General features: G+C 42.8%; 1 protein-coding gene across 2 annotated transcripts in view; it reads left to right on the forward strand.

Moving 5' to 3' along the window:
• znf516 (zinc finger protein 516) overlaps positions 1-8599 on the forward strand; it is a 47223-nt gene extending 38624 nt beyond the window's left edge. The window contains exons 4-6 of one of the 2 annotated variants that reach the window (XM_085365135.1): positions 2068-2172; positions 5156-5226; positions 8265-8388. In XM_085365135.1, coding sequence (XP_085221261.1) covers positions 2068-2172; positions 5156-5226; positions 8265-8324 — 236 coding nt within the window. In that variant the 3' untranslated portion in view covers positions 8325-8388. Of the gene's footprint in view, positions 1-2067; positions 2173-5155; positions 5227-8264 lie in introns of both variants that reach the window. The other variant, XM_085365134.1, reaches the window with a different exon arrangement.
• The last annotated feature ends 1485 nt before the right edge of the window (positions 8600-10084 follow it).

Raw genomic sequence — 10084 nt, forward strand, 5'->3', positions numbered from 1 at the left:
CGTCACGATCTGCCTTAGCCCTTTGAGTCACATGCGATAAAGTGACCTTTTTTGAGCAACTGAGTCTTTCTCCCTTTCTCTCTGTAATATGTGCACGAGTGTGCGCGTGTCTGCTTGTGTTTTCCGTCCAGCTCTGTCTTGTCTTTCATTAGTGCGTCAGTGAGAAGGGCTGGCGGCCCAGAGTAGAAGTAGAGTATCCATAGGCCAGCAGTCGGGCTGCCAGAGACACTCTGTCACCTCTTCCGCATCCCTGTCCTCCTTGTTCCCGCAGCTGCCCCCCCCACATCCCTCCCTCTCTGCCTACACACATACACAAATGTACCAGAGTTATGGGCACTTCCCAGGTATATGCCAGGCCTTAAGCTTATGGTGTTTATGCGTCCTCAGTGAAAGCACCCCTGAATCTCCGGGCCTCTTTTTTGTCAACGAGAGAGGTCCGAGGCAAGCACGCATGTGTGTTGTCATTAAGTAGACCATCCTTAAATGTCTCTCGTCCTCGTGCTGCCCCTGCATTTACATGCAACGCAGGGGGGAAAAGAAAAATCCGGCACGAGTGACGTGTCTTTGCTGCATAGCTGTCGAAATTATGAACACAGAGCGGGTTTTATGGTGAATTCCTGCTCTTTTTAACCACTTTTTAGTATGCATTCCATCTGGTTTACAAAGCACAGGCGGGCTTCTTGTCCCCTTAACAATTAATTTCCCGGTGGCGTTTTTCTTATACTGCCTCGTTATAGCTTTAGAGCTCTCATTAGATGTGGCGAGATAAAAGTTGATTGATTTTCCCGCGCTTTCCTTTTGTTGTAAATCAATTTTAAAGTAAAATCCATGTAGCGTTAAAGGCGTCGGTGAGTTCTCTGTTTAATTTTGTTTACCTAAAAGTTTCGCAGATTCTTCTCGCAGGATGTGTGCTAAAGTAGCATAGTGAACTTTGTGATTTGTGACGTCAAAGTTAATCGGTTCTTTTCCGGCAGTATAAAATTTACAAGTTCGTCCTGTTGACCCGCATTAAGCTGGCATGGCAAATTGATGGTTTTTGTCTAAATGTTTAGTTATTGAAAATAACTGCGTAAAAGCAGGACGTAACAAAAAGGCTGAAGCCAGGGAGTGTCCGTTTAGTCATGTGCCATCAAGGAAAACTGACTTACGAGCTTTGAGCGTGTGTTATCAACAAGTTGATTTCTTTTCGCGTTTTAAGGACATGAACATGTAAAGGTGAGCGGTGCATGTAATGTCGCAGTTGTTGCATTATTATGTGTGTGTCTAAATGATGCCAGTGTGTGCCACAGCCCGTGCTTCACTTTCCTCCCTTGGCCCAAGCGCGCATATATACAACTCTTATAACTCATACACATGCCAACACACACATGCGCACACACACACATACCTGACATGTGACACACGGGCAGCGGAGCGGGCACATCACAGCCGGGGCGTTTTAATTGCCTGTAATTTATGCGGTGTGTGTGCACGCTTTGTGTGTCTGGCTGTCAGCCTCTGAGATGATGCTGTGTGACAGCTGCAGTCCAGCCCCTGGAGCTAGCCGCTCATAATGAAACATTAGACATACTAATGATGCCTGCGCGAGTCCACTACTGATGCTACCTACCTCCACCGCTCCAGCCAGGCTCTGCGCTTTATGTACACCCACTCACTTTCTGCCTGAATCCGACCTTTACGTCTTTAGCTGTGGAAAAACTGCCACGTGAAAATGTCTTCCTGTTTGAAATAATATGACTCTGATGTTCACTCTTGACCCATTTTATTAAAAGAAAAATCCTAAATGTAAAGCCTATGCAAACTCAGAGTATTCTTTGTCCCCTAATAGTCCATTTTCTTACACACACACACACACACACACACACACACACACACACACACACACATACATATATAATATAAATTGGTGTTGTTGTTGTTTTATCTCTGTTCTAAGAATCAAAAGTTCAAATTCACTGCATTTGGCCTCCTCTAAATCCAGAATGGCTTGCAGTGGTTTTGACCTCTGGAATTTGCAGAGCCACCATTTAATCCTGTGTTTCCTCCCTCACGTGTTTGTGTGCGCAGGGATGCTGAGGTCTCTCATGCGGCAGGGACAGTATTTCTGCAATGAGTGTGGGAAGAGTTTCAGCCAACCCAGCCACCTGCGAACTCATATGAGATCCCATACAGGTAAATACAGCCATTACGCACTGGGGGGAAAAAAAAAAAAAACCCCAAACAGAAGCAAGTACATATTTGTCACACACGTGCTGGATCTAATGTAGAAGTGTCTAAGCCTTGGGTTAAAATCGTCTTCACTCTCACTTTTTTGAGGTGGATTTCACAACCTTTGTTTGTCACAAAAAAATTTAAACAATGAAAAAAAAAAAATCTAACAAATGCACATTTGACTGTGACAAAATGTAAGGCCACTCATATGAACTAAGTATAGTGAAATCCTGTGACTGCAGTAGGGCTGCAAATGTGCTAATTGATAGTAAAAATGACAGATTAGATGCTTATTTGCACCAGTATTGACACCAACGCGGCCATCTTCGCCTCCTCAAATTGACACAACTTCACTAGTGTTTGGAATAATTGGCATTCACAATGCTAAACAACAGTGAAGCTCTCATTTTAACAACACTGAAGTACTAAAACATTTATAATAAATATTAATCTGGCCAGAGCACACCTTAACGTTACCTATTAGCAATAACCCAACAGCAGCATTAGCCGTCTGTTGGGTTCTCGTTAAGGCAGCGGCTGGGGCCTATGGCTGATGATAAAATGATAATATTAATGTGTGAGTTAGGCAAAAAATGTTATCACTCCTGCCTGTCTGTAATATTAGTAGATAGTGACAGGATAACACAATTATTTGTGTCTAAAAAGTCTTAAAATCCCAGACTGAAGCTGATAAAGTTCTGCCAGAAACTACAGAGAAGCAGTGACAGCCTACAGTACCAAATTTATGTGATTAGCAGTGGTTCCAAAACATATTGTCTTTTTTTTTTGTGCTTTTTTGCATTACAGTCTTAAAATATTCATCACAGATACACACCATTTTGTTTCTGTAGTTTTCTATGTCAGTACTGAGTGTCAAAATCTAGTATCGTGACAACCCTGGACTGCAGCAAGCAAAATATACAATACATTATTCTGCTGAATGTTTGTCACATTACGACATGAGCACCTTTTTTTTTTTTATACACAAGTAAACAGAAAATGTGATTGTTTTCTCTAAAATAAAAAAACCAAGCTTATAACAAATGTAATATCATTTAAACCACTGAGCACAGTTAGAAATATTAATTCTTTTTAAGATATCAAATAAAGCTCTGGATCTCCAAACCCTAAACCAAAGATTATTGTTTGAAAAGTTCTCTGCTATGACTTTCTAAAGTTATACAGAGCAACTCAAAGAGGATAAATGGTGTAGTAGTCAAGGTGCAAAAACATCAGTCACAGAAACCATTAAATTACCCAAAATGCAAAAGATATGAAATAAGGGGGGGAAACAAGGGAAGGAAGTCCAGAGCTCTACTTTAACATGTACAACTTTATTTAGCTACTTGCTATTCCTGCAGTATTAGATGTTCCCAGTTTCTAGTTTCTCTCACCAGTCACTCATTCCTGTACCACCTGTGCGCACACAGATCTATCCACCCAGCAACGCCGACATGAGATATAGAGGATATATGCACAGGGATTCACATTCTCAACAATATTTCATCATCAGGCTCCCTGTACGTCCACTCCGTCCTGGCATTCTGCAAATAAATCAAAACAGATCTTTTTGTTCAGTTGAGTGTGACAACCGGTCTGTGAGTCCTTCCCCGCCCTGGGCTGGGCAGCTGTCTCTATTTTTTAAACTGAAACATGATTTGCTCCGGATACTGACCTGTGACAAATTGTATACATTATTAATTACATGTCAATTAGAGAGATGGAATTGTGCATTCTAATGAAGCAGAACAGCATTTGTCCACGCCAGCCTTACGAATCCATTTGCATGCATCCCAGTGCCATTCACTAAACAGCTTGATTCAGACACTCCGGCTCTTCCTCTACTTTCACTTATTCCCTCTGCTTTTCATTCCCCTCCTTTCTTTCCCTTTCATTTCCTTTCCTAGATCCTTTGTCTTCTTTCTCACTTCAGTTATTTTCCTTTTTGTCTCCACATCTTGTCACCTTTGCGGTCTTTTTATCTCCTCCGTCTGTCTCATTTTGCCTTTCTCCCTATCCCTGCTTTTCCTTTATCCATAGACTCCCCCACTCTCCTCCCCCCTCTTTGATTTCTGGTTCTTTTCTTCCCTTTTCTCTCTTGTTTCTTCCTCACATTCTTTCCCTCTCCTCCTCCTCCCTTCCTCTCTTTCTTTTTAATTTTCACTTTTATTTTTTGTCCTCGCATACTCTCTTCTCCTTGGCTGCCTGATTTCCTGCCTCCTCCTCCTCCTCCTCCTCCTCCTCCTCCTCCTCCTCCTCCTCTTCTTCTTCTCCTTTCCCTCTCCTGTCCTGTCATGTCCATCAGCCGGGCCAGCGGTGATCACAGTAGACAGTGAGATAAGTAGCTTCTTTATAGAGAGTGTGAATGATATGTGGCACAGCCAGTGATTCTAAGTGACAGAGGCCAAATGGTAAGTGATGCAGAGCTCAGCTTCCCTCCAAGCTCTATTGTAAACACACACACACACACACACACACACACACACACACACACACACACACACACACACACAGATGCCCATGCACAGGCTCTGTAAACACTCACAGGGGCTGTAATTAATGTTGTCACCGACAGTTGTCTTCAGCATGGACGTGCACACGCACAGAAAAGGCCAGCCACCCCGAGGCCTCTATTAACATGCGTCATATTAAATCACCGACTCGCCTCCACCAGATTCCATCACCATCATCACCACCACCACCACCATCGTCGTCGTCATCATCATCATCATCATCATCACCACCATCATCACTGCCAGCTCCCCTCTATTAACAAGGGTGCTGGTGTCAAAATGCTTTTTGTTTGCGTGGTGGTAGACCAAAAAAAAAAAAAAAAATGCTTGTGTGGATCTGGTAGAGCGTTTAACCAAATCCTCCCTCCCCCTTCCTTCCTCCTCCTCTTCCTCTCCCCCCCACCCACCCAATCCTCCTTCTCCCCCCACAGTTGGGTTTGATTTTAACGGACTCCACAGAGGTACTGACGCTCACACCACCGCTTCTGAAGCTCCCAAACAAGTATGTGGCACAATGGCTAATCACTGGGCTCGCTCATCGCTCCCGCATGTTTCTTAATGTTACTGTCTCACCTCTGCATGTGTGTGTCTGTGTCAGTCACTCAGCTTCCTAGCCTTTGTGTGTGTGTGTGTGTGTGTGTGTGTTTGTTTTTGTTTTTTTTGTTCATGTTTAACATTCACATGTGGCGCCCTCTGCACACGGCATTAACACCTGGCATTCTCACATGCTGCTGGATCACACCTCACGTAAGAGTGTGTATTCACAGTTGTCTCATTGACGAGCTTCACTTTTGCTTTGAAAACAATGAGGTTTGCTCAATTGCACTAAAAGGCTGGGATACTTCAAACTAACGCCTGATTTAGATGTCTATGGGAAAACTACGCCGTAACCTGATGTGCATTTACCGAGAAATGTAACTACACATGAGATTGGAAGAGCCCGCAATGACTGAATGATGTGGAACTGCATAGGGTTAAAAAGGATTTCCAGTTACATTGTAAGTTACAACGTAGATTCCCCCGCAGCTATCTAAATCAGGCAGAAGCATTATTGGTTAAAGAACAGCGCATGCTTTTTACTTGTCATGAGATGCATTTTTCCCCCCCACATTGTCATTACAAATATCACATCCCCCTTTTTCCTCATCACACTGGAAAGGATGTGCAGGCTCTGATCTGACACATTCAGACATATACAGTTAAATCTGCATCCATGTGTAGAGGGTGAATAGCTCTGCCTGGCATTTTGGCTAACCGTACCCATACTTTGACACTTCTTTCACCTAAAATATTGAATTTAGGTGTTTTGATGTATGCATTTGAACTCAAAGGGCAGTTGCTGCTTTGCTGCAGTGCCAGACGGGCTTTGGGATTTGCAGTTTATCGGAATTTCACTGTACATTCGACACATTCACATGGGCTCATCAGCATGTTGCAATTGCAAAATGACAGCATGTAGATTCTAATGTACAAAATTGCTTCATTTGCTACAATTCAAACTTTATAAATCTTCAAGCAGCTACAATTCAGGAAAATGATCATTCCTAGCAATATCTGTTAGCAGGTATTTTGAGCATAAACGAATTTCCAGCACTAAAAGCCATCTGTTATCATGTCAGCAGATGTAACTTTACTGCTTTTATTCATCCTGATATCTTAACTGACACTGTAAACTAACTGATGCTGTTAACTGGAGTTAACAGCGGTAACATGGCGGTTTTTGCCGAGAGACTAAGAGGTTGAGATCATACGCATGGCAAGAGGACAGCAAAAAGCTTGGGTTTGCATAGAAATAATAAATCTTAAATGCCAATATACTCAACTATTCAAAGACTGTATATAAAAATGCGATAATGCCTTAATCATGCATTTCTGTTAATGGCCAGCAGAGGGCAACTCTTGTGGTTGCAAAAAAGTAGTGAAATTGTATAAAACTCAGTGAGAAAATGTCCATATTTCTGACTTGTTTTATGATTCCAGTTAGTCTTTTTCTGAAGACTCAACAGTCTGAATTGCTAGTTTCACGACTTATTTAATAAATTTTATTTATTTACTTTTTTTTAAAGTTTATTTTTAATAAATAAAAAAACAATAAAGCGGGGAATGCATCTGCAGTACCATCAGATTTACAGTCAAAGCCACTCATTGCTTCTTGTATCGGGTCTCAAAAATCACTTCAAAAAGGCAGTCCACAAACCACTGGGCAACATCACAGTATCTCCTACTTTCACCGTTCACATACAGTGTACTATAACATCTTTGTTTATGAGCAGGTGTAAATACAACAAGAACCAAGAGGATTGTGTGGAAATGAAACTGAACACAAGTAATTAACAAACTTTAAAAATTGCAGAAACGATGAGTAAGGATTGGGGTCAGTGGGAACATTGGGCTAAAGCTACTCTGCTTTGACATTCGGAGAGACCCGGGCTGTACACGCGGCACCTCCATCATAATTAATCAAGCACGCCCATGTGAACTCAGATTTAACACACACACTGTGAGTGATGGGAGCGGACGCTGCAGAGGGGTCCAATTAAATGTAGTGTTGACGCTGCTTTACGGTGCCGATAACCTTTAGTATAATTTAGTGCACCGGTCCTGTCAGTGATGTTTTCCCTCGCAGGACGGTGTCGCGGAGGTTTTCGCTTCCCCCGCACGTCTCACCCTCACCATCTTTGCAGCTGTTTTTGGGGGTTTTGAAGGGGGGGGGGGTTCGGTGTGATTAATTATACTTTTTTGTTTTTTATCTCTCTCGCTTTCTGTCTTACACCAGCCCCCCACTCCCCCCTTCCTTTTCTCACCGTTGCGTTTCTGATGATGTATGATAACAGCTATATTTCCCTGTTTCTTCTTCTGGGAGAAGGGGTGCGGGAGGGGCACGGGGAGTCATTTGTTTTCCCGCTTTGATATTCTTCCATTTATCAAAATGATAATTAGGTGCAATTAAATGGCACGCTCATTTGTTTTGCTCAGGTGTGCGTTGCTTATTTTTATTTATTTTTGTTTTTTCAGAGGTGTCTGTGCCATTGTAGGTCATTCTAATTAGAAGCGAGAGTATAGGGTGCGCACAGAGTGTGTTTGAGAGGGGGTGTGTTTGTGTAGGGGGCCGCTGGGTGGCCCAGGTGATTGAGAGAAACGTATGGAGACAAAAGTGGGACTCTTTGGACAGGGGGATGTGTGGCACTCTTCTCCAGATGGCAGGAAAGGGCGAGGAACAGTTACTCCATCTGGGTCAGGATAGAGAACTTTTTAAGTGAAAATAGATTTAAAAATAAATAAATAAATATGAAGGCTTCACTTAACCTACAGAGTGTTGCTGTACTTCTAGCTGGATTCCACCATGTGTCTTTGCTTATGTTTGCTTGTGTTCTCTGGCCTCCTCCCCTTCTTTTTCCATTCCCACTGCAGCAAGCCTCATCTATGCTTTGCATCATTTTTGTCTCGTATATTTAAACATCCCTGTCCTCTCTAAATTCTGTGTACGGTGTCACCTCTGGCCGCCATATGACCTTTCAACTTTGTGTGTGTGTTCCTCAGGGGAAAGGCCATTCTGTTGCCAACTCTGCCCATACCGAGCCTCTCAGAAAGGGAACTTAAAGACACATGTCCAGAGTGTCCACCATATGCCTTTTGACAACAGCCAGTACCAAGACAGGAGGAGCTTGTTACTGAGCCAGGGGGAGCGAGGAGGACCGGCTGCCAAACACCCACCAAACCCACAACAGCAACAGTAAACACCTTCAGCTGATCTGATCACAACCTGGACCAGCTTCTTACACAATCCCAAAGCCCTGTCACCGTTCCTGAAATTCACAGATCTAGACACAAGAACCTACGACTAACAGTTCACTTTTTGAGCCTTTCCTCTTCACCGTCACCCTTTAATGATGTAGAATTTTCTACATTGAAGGTTATTGTAGTTTTTTTGTTGTTGTTTTTTTTACTGTAAAAAAGCGTGTTCAAGTTGTGCTAGAAAATTTCAAAATCACAAAGACGGCCCGGAGCAGAAAAAGTCTTTTTAATAGAAATGACACCTGATGGAAATCTGCTTTAAGAAGCTGCGTGGGTCAGGTGTGCACACCTCTCACCATAGAAGAAGTGAAGAGTGAAATGCAAAGTTTCTCTTTGGCAGGGAGGCTGGACTCACCAACATTCAGTCTTTTGCTTCATTGGGTCTTCTTTATCACGAAGGTTGGCTTGTGACCTTTAAATGATTTCTGATCATGGGAGCCCTGAAAATTCGATGAGTTGCCTCTTGCTGCCATTTTTGGAGGTACCAACAAGTAAAGTTGCTGCCAGCTGCTTTACAGGAGAAGGAAAGTAAATGAGGAGAGAAACTGAACTCAGATGCAACTGCTGGCATTGTGATCGAGGACTGTGGCATTGCATGGCTGCTGTAGATGCCCCCACAAACCTTTTTTTTTTTTTTTTAAATTGTTTATTTTTTTTGTTCTTTTAAGCTTTATTGTACGTGAGATTTTGTGCATTTCTCAGGACACTGACCATCAACACACAGCAAGAGAAGAAAGAAGCTCTACGGTTCATCGACAACCAGCTGGCACATAGCAAGTTTGTCTCCTGTGGGCTCTGACTCAGAAGACTTGCCTCTTTCTGTCAGCGTGTGTGTGTGCGCGTGTGTGTGTGTGTGTGTGTGTGCGCACGCTTGTTTAGGTGTGCTAAACTCACTCCCCTTCAGTCGACAGTGTAATGGTGCGAGTGCGGTGACCATTCTAGAGCTTGTGATTAGAAAGAGAGGGAAAGATGGAGAGAGGTAGGATAAGAAAGGGACAAAAAAGAGAGGGAACAGTAATGGAGATGTATGCTCATGAAAAAGGCAATATAAATGAGCATACCATTTTTTATGGCCCTTCAATTATTGTCCATTTAAAAGGAAGGGACTGAGTGGAGTTTTCCTCAGTAACTCGTTCATATTAGAGTGTCACCATCTCAGACTATTTGGGCTTTAAATGAGGCGGACTCCACTAAAGCAGGAAGAAAGTGGCAGGAAGAAGTCGGCTCCAGATTGCAAAGAAAAATACGGTGCTGATCATGTTAGGGGGAAGAGATGCGTCCTAAGATTTTTCCATTGCTAAAGAGCAGTTCTGAACTTTTGACCGCGCTGTCTCTTAAAAATTTCATGATGTCATCTTATGCTGGATTTAGAAAGCATAAATCTTTTGCCTTACATAAACGGTAATGGCTGAACCTTTATGCTGTCTGTTTTCTATCTGGAATCCACCATGATGCTTTGATTTTTTAAAAATAAATGCATCTTGTGCCCAACAACTCGGCATGAGCACGTCACCGGCAACAAACAGTCATACAGAAAAATGACACAAAATTACCGGCCGCCTGTC

The sequence above is a fragment of the Diplotaxodon limnothrissa genome, linkage group LG11, assembly GCF_057381915.1.
Source record: "Diplotaxodon limnothrissa isolate DT_005_m linkage group LG11, D_limnothrissa_male_GT1.1, whole genome shotgun sequence".
Classification (NCBI taxonomy): domain Eukaryota; kingdom Metazoa; phylum Chordata; class Actinopteri; order Cichliformes; family Cichlidae; genus Diplotaxodon; species Diplotaxodon limnothrissa.